Genomic DNA, 23373 nt, shown 5'->3' on the forward strand with positions numbered 1-23373 from the left:
ATTAGTAATGATCTTTCAAATATCATGGTGCCATAGGACTGCCAAATTGCAAATCTTACTCCATTCTACTCTTTAAGAAAGGAGGAAGGCAGTAGAAAGGAAATTATAGACCAGTTAGCCTGACTTCAGTGATTGGGAAGATGCTGGAGTCAACTGCTAAGGATGAGATTATGGAGTACTTGGTGACACAGGACAAAATAGGACATGGTTTTCTTAAGCAAAAATTCTACCTGACGAACCTGTTGGAATTCTTTGAAGAGATTACACGTAGAATAGATAAAGGGGATGCAGTGAATGTTGTATATTTGGACTTTCAGAAGGCCAAATATAGGTGTCACACATGAGGCTGCTTACCAAATTAAGAGCCCATGGTATTACAGGAAAGTTACTGGCATGGTTAGAGCATTGGTTGATTGGTAGGAGGCAGTGAGTGGGAATAAAAGGATCCTTGTTTGGCTGTTTGCCAGTGACTAGTAGTGTTCCATCGGTGTTGGGACAGCTTCTTTTTATGCTGTATATCAATGATTTAGATGATGGAATAGATGGCTTTGTTGCCAAGTTTGCAGATGATATGAAGATTGGTGCAGGGGAAGGTAGTGTTGAGGAAACAGGTAGGCTGCAGAAGGACTTAGACAGACTAGGAGAATGGGCAAGAAAGTGGCAAATGAAATACAATGTTGGAAAATGTATGGTCATCCACTTTGGTGGAAGAAATGAATGTGCAGACTATTTTCTAAACGGGGAGAAAATCCAAAAATCTGAGATGTAAAGGGACTTGGGAGTCCTTGTGCAGAACACCCTAAAGGTTAACTTGCAGGTTGAGTCGGTGGTGAGGAAGGCAAATGCAATGTTAGTGTTCATTTCAAGAGGTCTAGAATACAAGAGGGATGTGATGCTGAGGCTTTATAAGGCACTAGTGAGGCCTCAGCTTGAGTATTGTGAACAGATTTGAGCTCCTCATCTAAGAAAAGATGTGCTGGTATTGGAGAGGGTTCAGAGGAGGTTCACAAAGATAATTCCAGGAATGAAGGGGTTATCATATGAGGAACAGTTAATAGCTCAGGATCTGTACTTGCTGGAATTTAGAAGGATGAGGGGGGATCTCATTGAAACCTTTCAAATGTTGAAAGGCCTAGACAGAGTAGATGTGGAAAGGATGTTTTCCATGATGGAGGAGTTCAGGACAAGAGGGCACAGCTTCAGGATAGAGGGACTTCCATTTAAAACAGAAATTTATTTTGCCAAAGGGTGGTGAATTTGTGGAATTTGTTACCACAGGCAGTTGTGGAGACCAGGCCGTTGGGTGTATTTAAGGCAGAGGTTGATAGGTTCTTGATCGGACACGGCATCAAAAGTCACAGGGAGAAGGCCGGGGAGCGGGATGAGGAGGTGGAGAAAGGATTAGCCATGATTGAATGACAGAGCAGACTTGATGAGCCAAATGGTCTAATCCTGCTCCTATGTTTTATGGTCTTTTAAGTGAAGTGGAAACCTGATATACACCATTTGAACAGTATGCCGCAATGTAAACATTCGATTCTTTGTACCGTGGAAAACGGGAAAAAATCTGTGATAATTCCTTTCCAAAATTATTATTGAAAGAGGCAAACGAAAATATATTTGTCCAGAAATTCAACCTCCTTTGCCTGAGGTAGTGATATAAAGAACTGGTACAGCTGTGGACCATTAAAATTCAATTTAATTCTGAGATCTCTCAAACTGTGGCAAGTTGAACAGAATCCTTCCAAAGATACTGTACAGGTTGGGCTTCTGGTAGCCAAGTCAATCAATTAAAGCAGCTGAGGTTCAAGAGACTCTACAGATGCTGGAAATCTTGAGCAATACACACATAAAACAAGTATTTGGAGTACTGTGCTCAGTTCTGGTCGTCTCACTACAGGAACAATGTGGAAGCCATAGAAAGGGTGCAGAGAAGATTTACAAGGATGTTGCCTGGATTGGGGAGCATGCCTTATGAAAACAGGTTGAGTGAACTCGGCCTTTTCTCCTTGGAGCGACAGAGGATGAGAGGTGACCTGATAGAGGTGTACAAGATGATGAGAGGCATTGATTGTGTGGATAGTCAGAGGCTTTCCCCAGGGCTGAAATGGTTGCCACAAGAGGACACAGGTTTAAGGTGCTGGGGAGTAGGTACAGAGGAGATATCAGGGATAAGGTTTTTACTCAGAGAGCGGTGAGTGTGTGGAATGGGCTGCTGGCAATGGTGGTGGAGGCGGATACGATAGGGTCTTTTAAGAGACTTTTGAATAGGTACATGGAGCTTAGAAAAATAGAGGGCTATGGGGAAGTCCAGTAATTTCTAAGGTAGGGACATGTTTGGAACAACTTTGTGGGCCAAACGGCCTGTATTGTATTGTAGGTTTTCTATGTTTCTATGTTTCTAAAATCCTGGAGTGACTCAACCAGTCAGGCAGCAGCAATGCAGGGAAATGAGCATCGATGTTTTGGACTGTGACCCTTCACCAGGACCTATGTTCTCTTGCCTAGTGGGTGACTATCATAAAGCCCGCACCAACCAGTACAGTCTTACTGATAAGATTGTTTGCAACATTGTCACAGATTGTATACACTGGTAATCAGCAGGGCTAGTTGGAATTGTCACCTATCATCTCATACACCTGCAGCACCACTCCCATTCCACCTGCTTACATATACCTACAGTACCTCCTTCTATTACTTGACCAACTTACTGCCCTCTCCTACCAGTGAACTGCATTTCAACACTGGGTTAACATAGGCGTTCATTAGATCTGAGGCTTGGGGACACAGGAGCAACATTGTTTCTTGAATCCAGTTCCAGAGGAATGGGAATCAAGTACTGGCAGTCCAGAGGAGAATATTTCTCCAAGCAGGCGTGTGAATCAATCAATTAAATGTTTTGTGAAGTTTTATACACTGCAAATCAATGTGTAGCAGCAGAGGGAGAGCTAAATATAATTGGAAGGACCTTTGCTAAGCACTAAAATGTTATTCATAAACCCTTATCAGGTTTGTTCACATGAGATTCTGGCTTCTTCCCCCTTCCTTTATAGTCCTGATGATGGGTCTAAGCCGGAAACATCGACTGTTTGTTCTTCTCCATAGATGTTGCGCTCCCTGCTGAGTTCCTCCAGCATTTTGTGTGTGTTGTTTGAGATTATAGATATCTAAATCCAACTGAGGTGGATCATTGCCTCTGTATGAAATTTCAGTTCGGTCTTTGTTCTTCTGGGCTGCACACGAGTTCAGGGGTCTGTCCACTGACCTGATTGTGGTGGGGTGAGCATGGGAAGGGTTAGGGACTATGATTAGGATGAGAGTGCAGTTAGGAATAGAGAGAGGGGCCTGGATTGGTGGGGTAAAGAATCCCGGATGGACAGTGGTGTTTGCTCCACGCATTCCTAGCATTTTTGGTTTTCATTTCAGATATTCAACATGCTTTTGTTTTCGCATTTGCTCTTATTCTCCAAACTTATGAAAGTGAAAGTACCTATTTTGTTGCATAAGCAACGAAAATCATTAGAGTCACAGAGTTACAGGACAGAAATTGACCCTTCAGCCCATCACATTCATGCAGACCTCTTTGCTCATCTGCCCTATTCCCATTTGACTGCTTTATGATTATATCCTTCTATGCCCTGCCTAGATAACTGTCTGCCTAAATGTCTTTTCAATGCAGTAATTGCATCTGATTCCACCACCTCATCTGGCAGTCTGTACCAAATATCAACCATCTCTGCATAAAATACCTACTCTCAGATCCTCTTTAAAGCTCCTTCCTCTCATGTTAAACCTATGCCCTACCATGCGAAAAGAAGTTGACTGGTTATTTATTTAAAGACACAGCACAGCAAAAGGCCCTTCCGACCCAATGAGTCTGTGCCACCCAATTACATCCACGTGACAGATTAACCTCTAACCTGTACACCTTTGGAATACGGAAGAAAACCTGAGGAAACTCACGCAGTCACGGGGAGAATGAGCAAACACCTTATAGAATTGAACCTAGGTCATTGATGCTGTAATAACGTTACACTAACCACTGTACTGTCGTGCCACTCTACCCTACCTTTGCCACTAATAATCTTAAATATTTCTATAAGGTAATTCGGCAGCCTTATTCGTTCCAGGGAAAACAAGCCCACACTACCCAATCTGTCCCCATAACTAAAGTTCCACAATCCAGGCACTATCCTGATGAATCTCTGTTGCACTCTCTCTCATACCCTTCCTATAGGGTGGTGGCTATAACTGTACACAATGCTCCAAGTGTGGCCTAGACAGTCTTCTGTAAATCTGGATCATGATACCCCAACCCTTACATTCTATGCCCCAACCTATCATGCTATATATCTTCATCACCATTCTATCAATCAGTGTTGCCACCTTCAGAGAATATGAACTTGGACGTTAGGTCTCTTTGTTCAACACTCCTTTGTGCCCTACCATTTGTTGTACATGTCCTTCCCATATCTAACAACTCAATGTCATCACCCTGTACTTGTGTGAGGATTAAATTCCCTCTGCGAACACTCTACCCAACTCTCCATCTGATCTACACTCAGTGGCCACTTTATTAGGTACATCTGTACACCAGGTCGTTCATGCAAATATCTAATTAGCCAATCACGTGGCAGCAACTCAATGCATAAAAGCATGTAGACATGGTCAAGAGGTTCAGTTATTCATACCAAGCATCAGAATGAGGAAGAAAGGTGACCTAAGTGATATTTACTGTGGAATGATTGTTGGTGCCAGATGGGGCGGTTTGAGTATCTTAAAAACTGCTGATCTCCTGAGATTTTTGTGCACAACAACCTCTAGAGTTTGCAAAAACAATAAAAAAAATCCAGTGAATGGCAGTTTCACTGATGAAAATGCCTTGTTAATGAGAGACATCAGAGGAGGATAGCCAGACTGGTTCAAGGTGACAGTAACTCAAATAACCACATGTTACAACAGTGATGTGCAGAAGAGCATCGCTGAATGCACAACATGTCCACCCTTGAAGTCAATGGGCTACAGCAGCAGAAGATCACAAACGTACACTCAGTGATGACTTAGGTACAGGAAGTAGCTAATAAAATGGCCACTGTGTGTACTGTATATTCAGCTGTAGCCTGAGACAATCTTCCTTACTATCCATCATTCTTTCTAGCTGGACATCTATCAAAGACATCATATACAGATTAGGGTTTTATTTTAGCTGTTTTATTTTAGCTGTTTATGCCCTCCTCTTTGCTGGAAATCCCCAAAGTAATTTTTGAGGCTTTGAACTTTTAGCTGAGCAGCTACATTTTAGTTGAAGAATACGAACACAACGCTGGAAGAACTCAGCAGGTCAGGCAGCATCCGTGAGAAAAGAGTAGCCAACATTTCGGGCCAAGACCCTTCATCAGGAATGGGCCATTCCCACGGATGCTGCCTGACCTGCTCAGTTCTTCCAGCGTTGTGTTCGTATTCTTTGATCCACAGCATCTGCAGTTGTATTTTTGTGTTTTTTACAGTTTAGTTGTACAGGTAAAAAAAACACATGCACATACACAAGCCATGGGGCTAGAGATAGATTAAACTCTGATAACTGAGTGGAAGAATGGGGTAGATATCTGACAATTAACAAAACAATAACGCAAGTAAACTATTACTGCCTAACAGTGAATTTCAGGTACCATATTAATCTGTAAACAGATCTGATTATTTATTATGTAATCCAAGACAAGAGTTGCACATCTTGAAGATGCCTCTATTTGTCAGTAATTTTCTAAAAATACATATATAACCTTCATGGGCTGCCCAATTCCATTTTGCGGATCTCTATCCTTTGCTCATCTTCAGTATCACCCTGTGCACCAACTGGCCAATGTACTTACTGACAAAGCATCCCTACTGAGGGTTACTATATTTGCCTTATCTGTGGCTCTTCCATCAGGTTGTAGTCAACTGATCATCAGCAGGAAACAATGGACAATTAATTCACAATTCCAAAAATAAAAGATTAAGAAATAAAAAAAAGGAGCACTGCAAGTATATCAGAGTCAGAATGTCCACAGTCTCTAAAATGACATTTCTACAAATCTGCCAATGCTTATTTACAGGTTTGGCCATTTTATAAGCTTAGAAGGAAATAAATTAAGACTTCATATAGCAGCATGGGCTGAATCTTAACTCTCAAAAACAGATATATTGAATCACTTCAAAGATTAAATTGCAAAGAGAAAACATGAAAAGAGAACTAAACATGTCTCAAACCCACCCACAATCTGCCTGCTCTTCTGCCCCACTACCACGTCCCACTTGATCACCACCGGACCTACCCATTCACCTCTGCAATTGTGCCCCACACAGACCACCCATGTGAAATCCTCATCGCCCTATCCAGTTTGAATGCAATTAGGACCTGGAACTCCTTCTGCAATTGGATTCACCCAGCCGCCATCACACTAGTACCCTCTCACCCACATCTGCGATCCAGGGGAGATTCCATTCTACCATCAAGACACTCTCTCCACCTCCATAACTTGGAGGTAAACCCCGAAGGTGAGGTTCAAACTAAGAGGTCAAGAGAGTGGCCGTTAAGGTATGTCTAAAAGAGAGAGGCAAAGAGATTTAGTGAAAAAATTCTAGATCTAACTCCGAAAGAAACAAGTTTAAGGAGTTTTAACAATACAAATACTGATTTACAACATGGATTTTATTTCAAACAGTTAAGTTTATTTCACTCTAACTATAATTTTCCATTGCTCTCCACACATCAACCACATTATAATTGTTGGGCAGCAAACCTAAAGATATAATGCTGCTATTGAACAGCAGCCAATACGTGTTAAGAATCATTTTAGGTTCTTATCTCTTCAGGTATATATAGCAGACTATAACAAAGTGATTGCGGAGCTCACATGTTGGGGCCCATATAAAAATATACTTTTTGCACTATTTTCCAGTAAGTTCCCTTCTTCCTTTGCTCATTCCCTGACATTACTGACTCACTGGTGAGATAATTCCTTCATTAGTCTTTGTCAAGTCACCTGGCTAGTTTACTGATAATGAAGGGCATCGTAGCAGAGTTCCCTTTTGGCCCCATCAAACCTCTGCGTAAGGGCATTTCCCAACAGAAATTGCCAGGTAACAATCTGAAATAGAAACTTTGTCTGGATTCTACACTAAAGACTTGAATAAGCATTGGGTCAATAGCCTGCAAGGTATTAGGTAGGTAAGCTGTCCATCCTTCCATCTGGCTGGTTAGTCCATAGTGTAAGTCAGACTTGCCCTGTTTTACTCAGCCTGCAAGGAACAGTGCTCAGGTCCCAGTCTTGTATGGTTTCAAGTAGAGATATAAATACTAATAATACAGATTGAGTGAATGGATAATGCAAGGTCCAATTTTCGTTTGTGAAGTTCAGTTACTAAGGGAAAAAATGCATTTTGCCCAAAATAACCATTTAAATTTCTCACTTCTATTTACAACTACACCACATTCCTCCCCACACAGCCTTGCCCCTTCTATAGCTGTGTTCTCCAACTCCCAAATCTCCATGGTATCTGCACCCTCTAGTTCTGGAGGGCCCTGACTTGATCACCCCACCACGAGCCATCATGCCAAGGCACCGATCTGTTAAATTCCCCCTCTTAACCTCATTACTTCTTTAGCTCTACTTCTCAAAGACATTTCTTGTAAAAATGATCCCATTGAGCAAGCTTTTGAATATCTGCCCTGATAACTTGTTATGTGATTGTCAAGTTTTGAGAATACAGTGGATTCCGATTAATCAGGGACCATCAGGGCAGCTGCTTATTTGGGATAACTCTTAAAGAACAAAACCTAATTGAGAAAGTAACCCAGATTCCCTTTATTTATTTGAGACATTATGCCATTTAATTGGGGCAGGAGACTTGCTGAACAGTTTGTGACTAACGTCAGACGCATGCACTTGTGTGGACATTAGACTCCACAAAATGCTTACAGGAAACAGTTTTTAATTAACGTCAGTTGCATGTGCTTGTGTTCAAAAAGCAGTGATTTTTGTTACTGAACGTTGGCAAGAAATAAACAGTAAGACAATTCCAAACTGTTTTGCTCACTGTGGTTTCATACATTCAGGCTTGGAGATGCCAGAAATGGCCGGGAGTGAAAATGAAACGACTTCACTACTTCAACAAGTTAGGAACTATAAAGAATTTGAAGGTATCAACAATCATTCTGAATGTCACAATGAAAATGAAGATTTTGAGAATAACAAGTGGCAAAAGCATTGTGTGAAGGTAGTCCACTATCTGCAGTAGGTTTTTGTGCTGATTTTGTTCATTTAGAGCCAATCCAAAGAATACAGCAGTGTACTCTGGATGAATTCCTCCACTGATAACTTGGGAACTAATAGACAGTTTTATAGTACTGTAGTATTATTGGTAGTGTTCTAATTTATTCTGTATTTCATTTAAATGCATAATTTGTTACTCAGTTAAATGGTAAATTGTCTTTTTATACCTTTTTAACTATTTTCATGAAACTTTGCAAATTGGGGCAGCTGCTTAATTGGGCCAAAAGGTACTGGTCCTGATATAATCCAATTAACTGGAAGCCATTTATTTATACAACACATTGATTTCATATGTTGATAATCACATTGTAGAATCTATCACATGATTTTAAAATGATTCTAAATGTTTTAAAAATGAAACCAAAGAAATTAAAGTTGTTTTGAAGTTTGTTAATTTCCCCTGAATTCATCCTGCGTACCTCTGGAATAGGACCAGCTTGTAAAGTGGTGATGGAGAGTTGAGACAGAATACAGTGTTTTCCTGGAGAGGAACAAGGAAGGAAATCTGTCAATGTGAAATCCTCAAATGGGTTGGAAATGATCCAGATACTCAACTCTATCACCCAAGGTCTGCAAATTGTTGCCCAGAGCCAGGTTGATAAAGTGTCTCACAATCTTTCAGGGGAAAAATAAATTAATTAAAATATCCTGAAATAGTTTTTTATGGTTCCCTGTGTATTAAAAATATCATCACTACATACATTTCCTGTCGACTTTCTCTATGTGGGATGCCATTGGCCACAGTAGTAATAAAAATTGTACTGACAACCTCAGCATGCTCTGTCATTACTAGAAGCACTGCTGCGCTCAGACACTGAGGGAAGAATGGATGTATAGCGTGACTTGACAATAGGCAACCTCCACAACAAATGGACACCTGGGAATTTTTAATAGGAATTAAAAAAATAAGAACAAAACCCGTGACTTGAAAATATGCACTTTGCCTATCATAGCTTGGGGACTATCCCTAATCAAAAACCATACATAGCCTTAGTTTTCTATATAACACTAAGTCACAAAGACGTCCCTTCAGAACAGAGATGAGGAGGAATCTCTTTAGCCAGAGGGTGGTGAATCTGTGGAATTCATTGCCATTGATAGCTATAGAAGCCAAGTCATTAAGCACGATAGGATCAAACATTGATCTTTCCCAAAATAAAAAGCAATGGTTGATAGGTTCTTGATTAGTAAGGGTGTCAAAGGTATGGGGAGAAGGCAGTAGAATAGGGTTGAGAGGGATAATAAATCAGCCATGATGGAATGGGTGAGCAGACACAATAGGCCGAATGGCCTAATTCTGCTCCTATGTCTTATGGTTTTATGGCCATTGGTTATTACATAAATTCTTTACTTGCAGGAGAATTGTCAGGTGACAATAGGGGAATCTTTCTTCCCGGATATGGCTCAAATGCTCCAAACCTCATGTTCAATAAATCTACATTGCTCCTGAGGAACGGTGACTATTGTCAGAGTGTGAGAAATCAAACCCGGTTGTGAGCGTTGTCACTCTGTGTCCACTGAAACACCTTGAGTGAAATAGTTTCATGCGCTTCTCCTATGCATTGTGCAGTAATACTGTATTTTAATATTGCATCAAATAAAATTGCAACAAAAGCAAGCATATGAGGGTGATTTTAAGACCTCAAGCATCTCAAAAACACAGATTATGCTTTGCAGATTAAATACAGTGGATGTACTCAGGATCGTTACCATTCTGATTGTGACTTTTTAAGCACATAACTAACCAAGGATTTTGACACATTAGAATATATCAAGCATGTAACATACTCAAGCAGCATTGAAAATACTATTATATGGTGCCATGAAGTAATCAAATGTTAAAATCGCTTTGTCCAGTTCTTAGAAATGTCACAACTGTCTATTCTGATTAGCGGTAGCTTCTGCCAGTTTGGTGCAAGCAAGCAGATTTCTAATGCCTCTGATATACCTTTCCTCAACAAATGTTATTGCATTTGTAGGCAATATGTTCACAGATTAACTTTGTATCTAATGTGTTGAATTGGTGTAATTTATCTGGTAGAAAATTAATAGTTATAGTCATTCAGAGAGAATAACATCAAGAAAAAAAAACAAGAGTTCAGAAAGACAGGTTTGACAGCGTTTTATGAGAGATAAACAACGGTGAAGTAACTCTCCACTCACATTTTTCATTGTGTTCTTCAATATTATGGCAATAAAATTATTGTATAAAAGCTTCCTCTGCACAACGCTCAGAAAGAGTGCAAAATATAAGATTTGTTTTCTATTCACGCGTCTCTGGTAAAGTCAGTATATGTTTACCACCCAGCAAATATCCTTGAGGAAGTGGTGGGGAGTCACCTTCCTGAACTGCTGTGGTCTTTCTATTGAAACTGCTTCCACAGTGCCACTGAGTGGGGATTCCAGTCTTCTAAACTGATGGAACCAAGGCAAAGGTGGTTTCATCTTGGTGAAGAATGTGCAAATCTCTGTCAGATTCTCAGAAACACTTCAAACACAAAAATGTAAACACAAAGTGCACTGCAGATGCTGCGGTCAAATCAAGACGCACAAAAAAGCTGGATGAACTCAGCAGGTCGGGCAGCATCCGTTGAAAGAAGCAGTCTGACTGTTGACTGCTTCTTTCAACGGATGCTGCCCGACCTGCTGAGTTCATCCAGTTTTTTGTACGTCAAACTCAAAAATAGTTGCTGTTAATAAGGTAAAAAGGAAATGCACTCTAAACATCCACTGTGGACACTCTACTGAAACCAGCTTGGAAGTCCTTCTTTGCAAAATGCAAAGTTTATGCAAATGCAAATGTAAAGTTTATTTATTTTCTTTCGACAATTATGAACATTTGTAAGGTAAAGTCAACATGGTCTCATTACAAATCACTTACAAACACCAGCTACAGTTTGCTGAAACAGACCTCACTAACACATACTCAGTGACCACTTTATTAGGTACACCTGTATACCTACTCGTTAATGCAAATACCTAATGATCCAATCACATGGCAGCAATTCAATGCATAAAAGCATGCAGACATGGTCAAGGGGTTCAGTTGTTGTCCAGACCAAACATCAGAAAGGGGAAATGTATGTGATCTAAGTGACTTTGAATGTTGGTGCCAGACAAGGTGGTTTGAGTATCTCAGAAACTGCTGTTCTCCTGGGATTTTCATGCATAACAGTCTCTAGAGTTCACAGAGAACGGTGCGAAAAACAAAAAAAAAAAAATCCAGTCTTGAGCAGCAGTTCTGTGGGTTGATTATGACTTGATAACGAGAGAGGTCAGAGGAGAATGACCAGATTGGTTCAAGCCGACAGGAAGGTGACAGTAACTCAAGTAACCACAGTGGTGAACAGAAGAGCATCTCTGAATGCACAACATGTCGAACCTTGAAGTGGATGGGCTACAGCAGCAGGAGACCACACGGGTTCCATTCCTGTACCTAAGAGGTCACTGAGTGTATAACAATCATTTTCCTCAGTGATTTTACCTTGCACTGCATCAGCAGCAAATACACTTGACTTATAAGACAAAGCACTCCTTTGAATGTTACCCATTGTACCCATGGCAATGTAAATGCAATGAGAATCCAGGGTGGTATGTGTATTAACCAAATTATAGCAAATAACAGCCACAATCATTAATGCAGTTTGTGTGATAAAAGGCGAAGTCCAGTCTAGGGTAAATGTAAAGGTCAATTGTCATCAATGTTAGGATCCTACAGAGGGAAAATTAACCATATGTTTGCAGCAGACAGAATACAACGTTTCTTAGCCAAGCTACTGGGAGGATCACCACGTGACAGCAGAACACCTCACTACTCACAGAACTGAAAGAGCAAAGGCAGTAAGTGGGGCAAAGGTATTTTGGTTGGGATCTAAAATTCAAAAAGCTTACCAAAAAGATTTCCATCCTCTTAGGAAATATGTTCTGAATCTAAAGTGTTTGGTTCTGCATTCTTCAGGAAGTATGTCAGTAAGAAATTGAGCCTTGTGCTCAAGGGTATGGTGTTGTCTTCATCTTCCTAAGTGGTTCTGTGAAGGTCCACGATGACTTACTTCCTCTCAAGTTGTGCATATCCTGATCAACCATAGACTCTACAAAAAGTGGGGAGCAGGGGCTTGACCAAGCAGGAAACTGAATACTTTTGGAGGCAATGCATTTCTTATCTGGACTTCATCTTACTCCTGTCAAAGTTTCTGTGTGCCATCCTGAATTCTTCTTCCCATTTTGAAATACCACAGGCAAGTGATTCAGTGAGGGTGTCAGACTTTCTCAAATCCTTGAATCATTTCCTCATACATGATTCTGTGGTAGAGTTTTTAATGAAGTATCTGTGTCATGAGTTGGGTTATAGACATGTGAACTGGATAACCTGCCCTTCAGAATCAAGTGGACCGAAATCCTCGGTAATGCAGAAATTATCCTGGGGGAGGATACAGGAGTTTGCTCACTTATCCTGATGAGAAACATGGGTGGTTCCTAATCTGGTGTGGGCAGACTAAGTTTCAGATGTGCTCAGGAGGACAAGGATCATTGCTTTCCAGTACACCATGGGGCTTTGAGCTCTATCTTCTGATGCCCAAAATCCATGCTAATATAATGGTGAGATTTACCCCTGATGTCTGCCCTCCCTGAGGTCCCGAGGTCATGGAAGAGATCCATCTTTCCTAGAAGCTCATCATGGTACTTTATTGTAAGAGGGTGATATTGGGTAGCAGGGAGAAGTTGGTAAAGGGACACAAGAGATTCTGCAGATGCTGGAAATCTTGAGCAACACACACAACATGCTGGAGGAACTCAACAGGTCAGGCAGCGTCTATGGAGAATAAACAGTCAACGTTAAGGGCCGAGACAAAATGTCGACTGTTTATTTCCCTCCATAGATGCTGCCTGACCTGGTAAGTTCCTCCAGCATTTTGTATATATAGGTTGGCAAAAGATGCTCACGTTGCAGATGTTAGATAGAAACCCCATTCTCTTGTACACTTCAGTGAACAAGTCACCAGTGATTTGGAATCTGGTCTCTGAATGTGCAAATGCAAAGTGACAACTTCATTCTACAGCTTGGTGATTGAGTCTGGTATGAACTTGGTTCTTTAACGCAGGTGATGTAGCTTGAAAAGTTGTGCATTTATCACATAGATTCACTCCATTCCTGTGGGAAGCTTACTGGAAGCAGGTGTAGTGGTTAAATTACTGGACGAGCACTTTTAACCTGTGGATATGAGCTCAAATACCACCATGGCAGCTGACTAAATGAATTCTGGAATTGAATAGCTAACAACAACAATAGTGACCAATGATGCTATTGGATTATTGCAAAAACCTGATTATTTCCCTAATGTCATTTCAGGAGGGGAAATTTCATCCTTTTACCCCATCTGGATTTAATGTTTACTCTTACTTGCATGATGCAATGGTTGACTATTGGGTTTGAAGGAAATTAGGGATAATCATGAATCATGCTTTTTCCTGTGCTCCTCATTCACTCAGAATAAATAAAATGCTCGTGTTATTCAAACAAGAGCCAAGACACATTTGACTGCAAGTTGAAATCTAACCTGAGCTCTAGGCTATTTTTTCTTTTTGTTGTGCCAGCTAAATCAGAGACCGCTTAAAAATAGGATTCAAGGCTGAATTGCAGATATGGCAAGTGGCGCTCTTCAGAAGGCATTGGTGCAGCAGAGTAGTCTATCAGAATATTAATGCGTTTGTTAATCATCAGACACTGGAGATTTTCCACATGCAACCATATCCACCCTTTGGACTCTTTACAATAATTTCAGTTATGTCTTTGCTAGTGGAACACAGAGCAACAATGGCAGTCGAAATCCTGAAAATGCAAATTGGGGCTCAAAGCAAGAGCTTCCCCCACCCTGTCTCCCAGTCCCACCCTCAACAGGTACGTTGTCATACCGCAACTTTGACAGAATTAAACATAGACCATAGAACAGTGGACTGCAGCACAGGCCCTTCAGCCCGCGATGTTGTGCCAACCTTTCAACATACTCCGAGATCATTCTAACGGTTCCCTCCCACACAACCCTCCAATGTACTTTCATCCGTAATTAAGCAGCTTTATCTAGAGAAGTGAGGGCTGAGGGATGGCTTTAAAATTATACAAGGGGTGTGAAAGGGCATCTTCAGGAAGAAGATGTTTCCTCTTCCAGATGGTGGATAAATTCAATAGGGAATTCATGCAAAATGACTTTATCCAGAAATAATGGAGAGAAGACCTCCCACAGACCATAGCTGGGGCAGAGAGCATTAACACTTTGAAGGGAAGCCTAGTGGAGGGAAGTGGAAAAGAGGAAAGGAGGATTTGGTGGTGGGTTGAGATGGTGACAGTTCCTCACGCAAAAGGCGATGAAAGAAATTCCATGAAGTTTGTGAGGGAGTCTGAGCAATCTCTCTCATAGAGTCATTGGATTCTAGAGTCATACTGCACGGAAACAGGCCTTTTCAGTCAAATAATCCTTGCGATCGAAGATTCCTTTTTGCCCATATCCCTCTAAAACCTTTCCTGTCCATGTACCTGCCCAAGTACCTTTTAAATGTTGCTCTTTCATACAGAGAAAGATGCAGAGAAACCCAATAGCTGTTATACATTAACAGAACTTTGAGGAGCTACTAATGGGGTTAATCCATCTTTGTCAGTCTTTCTGATTGCAATTGTGGTGCTGTACAGATCTAAAGCAGGGCAGGGAGATAAAACATCAGACAGAAGGTCATTTTGTCTGCTTGCTGGCAATCTTACAGCATTAGGACTGATCTAACATATCCTCTCAGCTGGATCTTTATGTGCAATCCGTAAACATTAAATAACACCACATGATCCATAGGTGGGCAAATAGCCAGCATCTTCTAATCAGATGCTTGTGGTTTCAAAACACATTTGAAATTTTAAGTTCACAATCTATTCTGAAATCTGGTACAGTACTGGTCGAGGGTTTCTCTAAAATGCTGTCCTTCGGATGAATGTTAAATCTGCCTTATTAGTTCAAACAGATTGTAAAAAGTCCTTCAGCTCTACTTGCTTTCAAGAGAGTTCTTCCATCTTGATTATATCGCTCCTTTAGCCAAAAGAGGGTTAAATCCCCATTGCCTTCCCAAAGCTAATGGGACCTCACTTTGCACTACTCAGCTGGCAATACAAAACAAGTTTCCAGGAAATTTCCAGTTCTTGAAGGACTGCAATAAGTTTCTTTACAGGAGATTATGTTTCCTTTATAAGTACAAGCCCATTTGAGGAATGCTCATTAAAAACTAATGGACTTTAAATATAACAGGATAGGCCTTTAATAAAGAATGGATTCCTACCAGATTAGCAGTGCAAGGGAGAGGGCACTTCTTCTAACAATGCCTGGTACTGAAGAATAGTGCAAAAGAAACACAGCCACTGCCTTCACTGTCGTCTATCTCCTAACCTTTGGAAAAGCTGCTATTATGTTGCCAAAGCACATGCAACTTGGAATTTGCAGATGTGTACGCCTGTTGGAGACTGGCAAGATAAAAATATGAGCATATTGAACAGATAAGAATAGAATTATATCAGCAAAGATGTTCCTTTATCAATGAATAATGAATTCTCATCTCCTTCCATTTTTACAAAAGCAACTATAATAAATACTCTTCAAATTCATTCTTCTTTGGGCTCACATCATATGTCAGCAGCAATGATGTATGCCATCACTTTTGTAGTTATAGAGCAATATGACATGGAAACAGGCCTTTTGGCCCAACTTGTCCATGCTGACCAAGATGTCAATCTGAGCTGAAACTATTTGCCTCTGTTTGGCCATTGCCCTCTAGGCAATTTTTAAACTTCGTTGTTAAACCCTCTTCCATGGTTTCCTCTGGTAGTTTTGTAGCAGGAAGGTCTCAAAAGAGACTTTCTGGTGATGCACAGTGAGCTCATCAGCTACAGGTGGAAAAAGAGTGGTTAATACTTCAGCCTCATTCAACTTCCCAACATTCAGCTTCAGACTCTGAGCACCTCCAACACTCTTGTTCAAGCAGCCTTACCATGAGAGATGTTAACCTCGATTGCTTTTCTCTATTTATTCTGTAGCCCCAGAGAAGGATCCATACCCAACTCCACTGAGCAGATATTCTTCCTTGACAACACATTTAAAATTTGAGGCAAAAAGTAGAAAGGAGATGTGGGGAAAAACTTGTAAAGAAATTTTCAGAAAGCAGAAAATGAACTGGAATTTGTGCCTTGAACGAGGGGGAAGCAGGAGCCATCAACTTTCCAAAGGGAAATTGAATAGGTAGTTGAGATAGAATAACTTGGGGTCAACGGAGAACATGAGCAGGAGAAGGAGTCTGATAAGATTGCTCTATTAAAAGCCAACACAGAGTTGACATGACAAAAGTCCTCTTCAGGCACAATTCTGCCATTCTATGATTTAACCACGCATCCCTCATTCAGAAATAAAGAGTGATACAGTAACATACATTTAGTGGCCACTTTATTAGGTACACCTGTACACCTGCTCATTAATACAAATATCTAATCAGCCAATCATGTGGCAGCAACCCAATGCATAAAAGCATGCAGGCATGATCAAGAGGCTCAGTTGTTGTTCAGGACAAACGCCAGAATAGGGAAGAAGTGTGATCTAAGTGACTTTGACCGTGAAATGATTGTTCTGCCAGATGAAGGGGTGGGGTGGGGTTTCTGGAGTAAGTTGACAGTGAATGGTGCGAAAAATAAACAAAACCAAAGTCCAGAGAGTGGCAATTCTGAGGGGTGAAAACTCTTTGTTAATGAGAGAGGTCAGAGGACTACACTGGTTCAAGCTGGCAGGAAGGCGACAGCTCTCAAATAACCACGCTTTACAACAGTGGTGTGCAGAAGGGCATCTCTGAATACACAACATGTCAACATGGGGATAGGCTACAGCAGCAGAAGACCCCAATGAGTTCCAACTCCTGTACCTAATAAAGTGGCCAGTGAGTGTATAATAAGGAGTCAAATGTTTCCCTGTGATTTGTCTTTTATCACTTGCTGCTGCACACTAGATGTACCAACAAGGTACTGATAAAAGGCATTTGCACTGAATTTCCTAATGACATAAAAAATAACATATTGTTAGACAATAATATTTTCATTGTCTTTTAAGGAAGATATACGGCTTTTCAATAATAGCTGTTATACAGTCATAGGGCATGAAAGCAAACTCGAAAAAACTACGGCTTTGCACTGTATTTATGAAAAACTAATTTCTTTATGTCCCTTCATGTGCACAAGTAATAACTATAAAGCTAATGGCTTGTGATTTGAAAAATCCCTGGAGTAAGTAACATCTTTAAACTCAGGAATGGGCATCTTCTTAACATAACAACAGAAACTCTATTGTGAGAACTCTCAGTCCATAACTTACATGTCACCAAAGCACAAAATATCCACAACATCAGGCTCCTGAACCAGCTTGGACAACTTCACTCACCTCAACACTAAACTGATCACTGAGCTCAATCTAGGGACTCACATTCAAGGACTCTACAGCTCATGTTCTCAGTATTATTTATTTGCTTGTTTGTTTGTTTGTTTATTTATATTTGTATCTGCACAGTTTTCTTCTTTTGCACATTGGTTTCTTGTCAGTTCTTTGTGTGTAGTTTTTCATTAACTCTATTGTATTTCTTCTGCTGTGAATGACTGCAAGAAAATTAATCTCAGGGTTGTATGTATATGGTGATATATACATGCTTTGATGATAAATTTACTTTGAACTTTGTTACCCAGCTGACATTGACTTTCTTATTTTTTATCGTTTGGGACATGAGCATGCCTGGCAAAGACAGCACTTATTGCCCTTCCTGAATGCCACTGAACAGACTGGATTGCCAGGCCATTTCAGAGGACAAATAGAAGTCAATCACATCTGCTGTGGGTCTGGATTCACATAGTAGACCAGAAGAGCAACAGCCAACCAGGTTCAACTCTGACCTCTGGTGCTGTCCCTGTGGAGCTCTTCCTGTGGCCGTCTGTGTTGCCTCTGGGCAGTCCGATTCCCTCCACAGCCCAAAAAGACTTGCTTTTTTGTGGGTTAATTTGCTGCTATAGTCTCTGTTGAGTAACGGAATTGTGGAATCTGGAGATGTTGAAGGGGATGTGAGGAAAATAAATTGGGTGTCTGATGGTCAGCACAGTTGGGGGGGGGCAAGGGGTCTGCTTCCACAATGTCTATCTCTACAACTTACAGACCAAAACCAGTAACAATAGAAAATTTCCTCTCATGAAGAACATTAGCAAACCAATTGATATGTCTGAATCAGAGTCAGAAACAAAATCAGGTTTAATATGACCGGCATATGTCATGAAATTTGTTAACTTTGCGGCAGCAGTACATGATAAATATAGAAAAAAATGAATTACAGTAAGTATATATATGCCTATTAAATATTTAAAATAAGTAATTCAAGAAAAGCAGAATACATTTAAAAAGTAGTGCGGTAGTGTTCATGCGTTCAATGTCTGTTTAGGAATCATATGGCAGAGGGAAGAAGCTGTTCCTGAATCACTGAGTGTGTGCCTTCAGGCTTCTGTACCTCCTACCTGACAGTAACAATGAGAAGAGGGCATGTCCTGGGTGGTGGGGGTCCTTCATGATGGACGCTGCCTTTCTGAAGCACCACTCCTTGAAGATGTCTTGGATACTATGGAGGCTAGTACCCTCGATGGAGCTGACTAATTCTACAACTTTTCATTACTAAAACTAACAGTTTTTTAATATTCTAGCTTATTAATTGAATTTAAATTCCCTGATAGTATTTGAACTCCGAATCATTAGTCTACTGTGCCACCACCATAACCACATTGTATTGTATTAGCATATACTAAGTGTTTAAAGTAAAGTAAGCATCTTATGGAAGCTGCAGAATATCTACAGTATATCAGTGGATGAGAATAAATAAAATGCATCTTTTTTTTAATATACTGAATGGATTTGGACATTCCTCACATGGGTGATCAGAATCAGAATCAGGTTTAATATCACCAGCATATGTTGTGAAATTTGCTGTTATTCGGCAGCAGTACAATGCAAGACATAATAATAAACTGTAAATTACGGTAAGAAGTATATATTTTTAAAAGTTAAATTAAATAACTAGTGCAAAAAGAGGAAAAAAGAAAAAAGTGGTGAGGTAGCGTTCATGGGTTCAATTTCCATTCAAAATGAGATGGCAGAGGGGAAGAAGCTACTCGTGAATTGTTGAGTGTGGGTCCATAGGCTCCTGTATCTCCTGTCTCATAGTCGCAATGAGAAGGTGATGGCAAGATAACTTTTGAACTACTTCAGTCTTGGCACTGAAAGGATGGATATGAATAAAGTTTCAGTAGTTTGACCGAATGGTGCTGAAGGAACAGTGATATATTTCCATGTCAGTGTAAGACATGGAGAGTAACAGGCAGAAGGCGGCACTCTAACATACCTGTTGCTTATCCTTCTAGACAGCAGATCTGAAGACTTTGGGAGACACCTTTAAAGAAGCCTTGGTAAATAACTACAGCATGTTTATAGCAAGTACTCACTGAGGTCACAGATCACTATTGGTGGAAGTAGTGAATGCTTAGGGTGATGGGTAGTACCAATTCAACAAGCCCTTTTGTCCTGGATTTCCACAAGAGATTTGGCAGATGCTGGAAATCAACACACACAAAATGCTGGAGGAACTCAGCAGGTCAGGCAGCATCTATGGAGGGGAATAAACAGCTTACATTTAAGGCTGAGTCCTTCCGTTGTAATGAAAGGTCTCGGCCCAAAATATTGACCGCTTATTTTCCTCTTTAGATGCTACCTGATCTACAGAGTTCCTCCAGCATTTTGTGTGTATGTTCTCCTGGATTGTGTCCAGCTTCTTGGTGGAGCTTCTCTCATCCAGTGAAGTGAACAGCAAACTCTCACACTCCTGACTTGTGCTATATGGACGAAGTAAGTGTTGGCATCAGTCACTTGGGGGCAGGATTCCCACCCTCTGATCTGCGTCAGTACCCACTTATGTGCCCGATCTATTTAGGTTCTTGTCAGTGGTGACCAACCCCAACCCTCCTGCTGCTCCCCATTCAAGATCGTCGATGGTGTGGTATTTAGAACGGAATGCTGTTGAATATGAAGGTGCACTCTGTCTTGTTGGAGATGATCAGATTGCCATTCGATTGACGTGGATGTTACTTGTTGCTTGTCAGCCCTTGCCCGAGTGTGATGTGTAAACACTGGCGGTTTCTTTATCAGATGAATGGAAGGAAAACTGAAGAGTGTGCGCTTCTTTATGCACTGTGCTGTAATCTCTACCTCCATACCACAGCGACGGCAAACAAAGCGCCAGAAATCTTTTTTTTTGTCTATTGGGCTTTTACGGTCACGTGGATATACCTCTGTTTGAAATCCAAGTTTGATCAGTTCGCAGGCAGTATTAAAGAAAAGGTAGTTATACTTTGTGGAAAAAGAATTTGAAAGTGCATATTGTTCTACCTAACCCAGAACAAGAGGGCTGAGAGTGAATTCTTTATTAAATAAAACCCTTTGAGCTCCTATTTAATTGTGGGTTTCTATTTTCTATACCAGATGCGATTCAAATACCAATTTGTCTTCACAGTATTGATAATAAACAATATCACAGAGCTATTCTCGAGGGTGAAAAATAACTGATGTGGTAACCTACCAAAAACCAGAACGACGCTCCCCAAGCTCCGTGCAAATGGCAACAATAAAGAAACCTGCCCCTACTCCTCAATCACCCAGAGTTGTATTCGTTTCTCTCCTCACTTCTCACTGAGTATAGGCTTACAAAAACTGCAGTCCGATCGGGGGTGCTCTCCGTTCTAACCCACCTCACATCCTTGGGACATGGAAGAAAATTCTCCGTATCTTGGGAAGAACGGAGCTGTCTGTTCCCTCCGGTAGCTAGACCCGACTGATGGTGCTGTGCGGACAGTGTAAAACGTGCAACAAAACAATAATATCCTTATTGCAATAAATTAATAATTGAGAAGCAAACTATTTTTAGAAATATAAATAATTCCTTGTCTCGCTTAAACAGATTGAATCAATGCAAATTGGTTTTGGGGTGTCAGCGTGCTCTTTACCTTAATTATGCTGCTCAGAGGCGGCGTGCACGGTTTACTCGCGGTACTTTCACTGCTGACAGACGGGCCACCCGGATCCGGGCATTTCCCGTTCGAGACGGGTTGAGTTTCTGCTAAGAAGCCAGACGAGTCCGGGATGGGGTTGCTTGGAGCCCGGTGATCCGGCAGCCCGACTTCAGCACCGTCTCTCTGAACATCCGCCATCATCAGAGAAGCATCGTTGGCACAGAGTCAGCGCGGCCACATGCTGCAGAGACCCGGGTGACCCTGCGCCCCTGAGCCCGGTACAACTGTGCTGAAACTATCTAAAGGCTCCAGAGGCGTGCGGCCAGCCGAGCCGCTCTCATTTACTTCCTGTGAAATTAACGGATATAATCGTCACCTCAGCCCGGGCGTGTGTGACTTCCTCGTTTCCAACTCGTGTTGTGTTGCAAAGAACGCCTCTTTCCCAGATCTCCCCTCTGAATAAAATCACTGCATCCACTGGGGTTCTGTTCCTTCGGTAGAATCAGTCAGTAAAACAGACGTGACAGCTGTGTGTGGAAAAAGCACCAGCTACTTTCGACAGCTTGAAGACAGGAAAGACACAAAACGTGCAAGTTCAGCGATTCGCAAGTTGACATTAAAATGAATGGAATTATCTGCCTTCAAATACTCTTAAGTGTCCCAAAGCATAATAATAATAATGATGATAATAATAATAGCGGTGGGCTGCAGCGGGACGAGATCGTTAAACGGTTTTCCTTAGGTTTTAGTCCGACTTAGAAATCACGTTAACATTTCAAAAAGAATACTGCTAGATGTTAGTACAAACAAAACTCTGCCAGTATCGTTTGACAGGCTGTCGCAACATAATGTCAAAATTTCCAATAAAATTCAGTGCCCAGATCACTTTACAATCCGATCCCCTGTCCACCTTCATGGGAAGCGGCGTAAAGGGACAGAGAGTTTATCGAAGAGGATCGGTCTCGGTACCACCGCGCTCCCTCTCCCCGCCGGCCTCACATGGCGGTGTTGGTTCGCCACCTTTTGTCCAATCTGAAATTAGCGGCCAGTCAGATCGTGCCTGATGTTTTAAAAAAATCATCTAATACCTGTGATAATTGTAACAAAAATGACTCATGAGGATGGGCTGAATTTTTGCCCTTCTCCCCGATTTTGGAAATTGAGCATGATCAAACAATCTAATGCAAAAAGTTCCCCACCCCTAAGAAAATAAGAAACTTGTATTTTGAAACGTTGACGGAAATGTATTTGTTCTCATTTCCCTCATTGAGAACACATTCCTGCAGGGGAACCACAAGATAACAAAAATGTGGTCGCTGGAGGCAGAGGAACGGCTACGGAATTGTTTGAGTGGGTGGCCTGGGTCGTGTTCAAGGACTTATCAGAGGATCTGAATAAATATGCCATGGTTGTCACGGACTTAATAAAAACAGTCGTAGACAAGTGTGACCCCACAAAATTATTCTTCCCCAGTCAGCAGCCCTGGATGAACCATGAGATCCACCATCTGCTGAGGCCCAGATCAGTGGCATTCAAGTCTGACGACCAAGTAAAATACAAAAGATCCAGGTATAATCTCCGGAAAGCCACTTCACGTGCGAAGTGGCAATTCCGGACCAAACTTGAATCACTGAAGGTTGCTAGACAGCTACGGCAGGGCTTGAATGCTATTACCTCTCACAAAGTGAAATCAAGCGACATAGGTGACAGATAGCTCCCAGATGAGCTCAATGCCTTCTATGTTCGCTTTGACTGTCAAAACATGGAGGGACAATCACAAACTCCCACAGCCGCCAATGATCCTGTGATTTTAGTCTCCGAGGCCGAAGTGAGAGCATCAGGAGGCATATGAGGTGTTTCGTTGGTCGAGGTCGACCACGGGTGCCGCATCCAAGCTGTCTACATGATACACAAGCCAGGGCAGTTTGACAGGGAGAGCAAGCTGTGGCCCATGTA

At 41.3% G+C, this 23373-nt stretch overlaps 1 protein-coding gene across 3 annotated transcripts in view; it reads right to left on the minus strand.

Annotated features, from left to right (window-relative positions):
- LOC140741356 (inactive phospholipase C-like protein 2) overlaps positions 1–22032 on the minus strand; it is a 270205-nt gene extending 248173 nt beyond the window's left edge. For 2 of the 3 annotated variants that reach the window (XM_073071490.1, XM_073071492.1), the window contains exon 1: positions 21412–22032. In XM_073071490.1, coding sequence (XP_072927591.1) covers positions 21412–21618 — 207 coding nt within the window. In that variant the 5' untranslated portion in view covers positions 21619–22032. The remainder of the gene's footprint in view (positions 1–21411) is intronic. The other variant, XM_073071491.1, reaches the window with a different exon arrangement.
- Positions 22033–23373: the final 1341 nt, after the last annotated feature.

The sequence above is a fragment of the Hemitrygon akajei genome, chromosome 18 (genome assembly GCF_048418815.1).
Source record: "Hemitrygon akajei chromosome 18, sHemAka1.3, whole genome shotgun sequence".
NCBI classification, from domain to species: Eukaryota; Metazoa; Chordata; class Chondrichthyes; order Myliobatiformes; family Dasyatidae; genus Hemitrygon; species Hemitrygon akajei.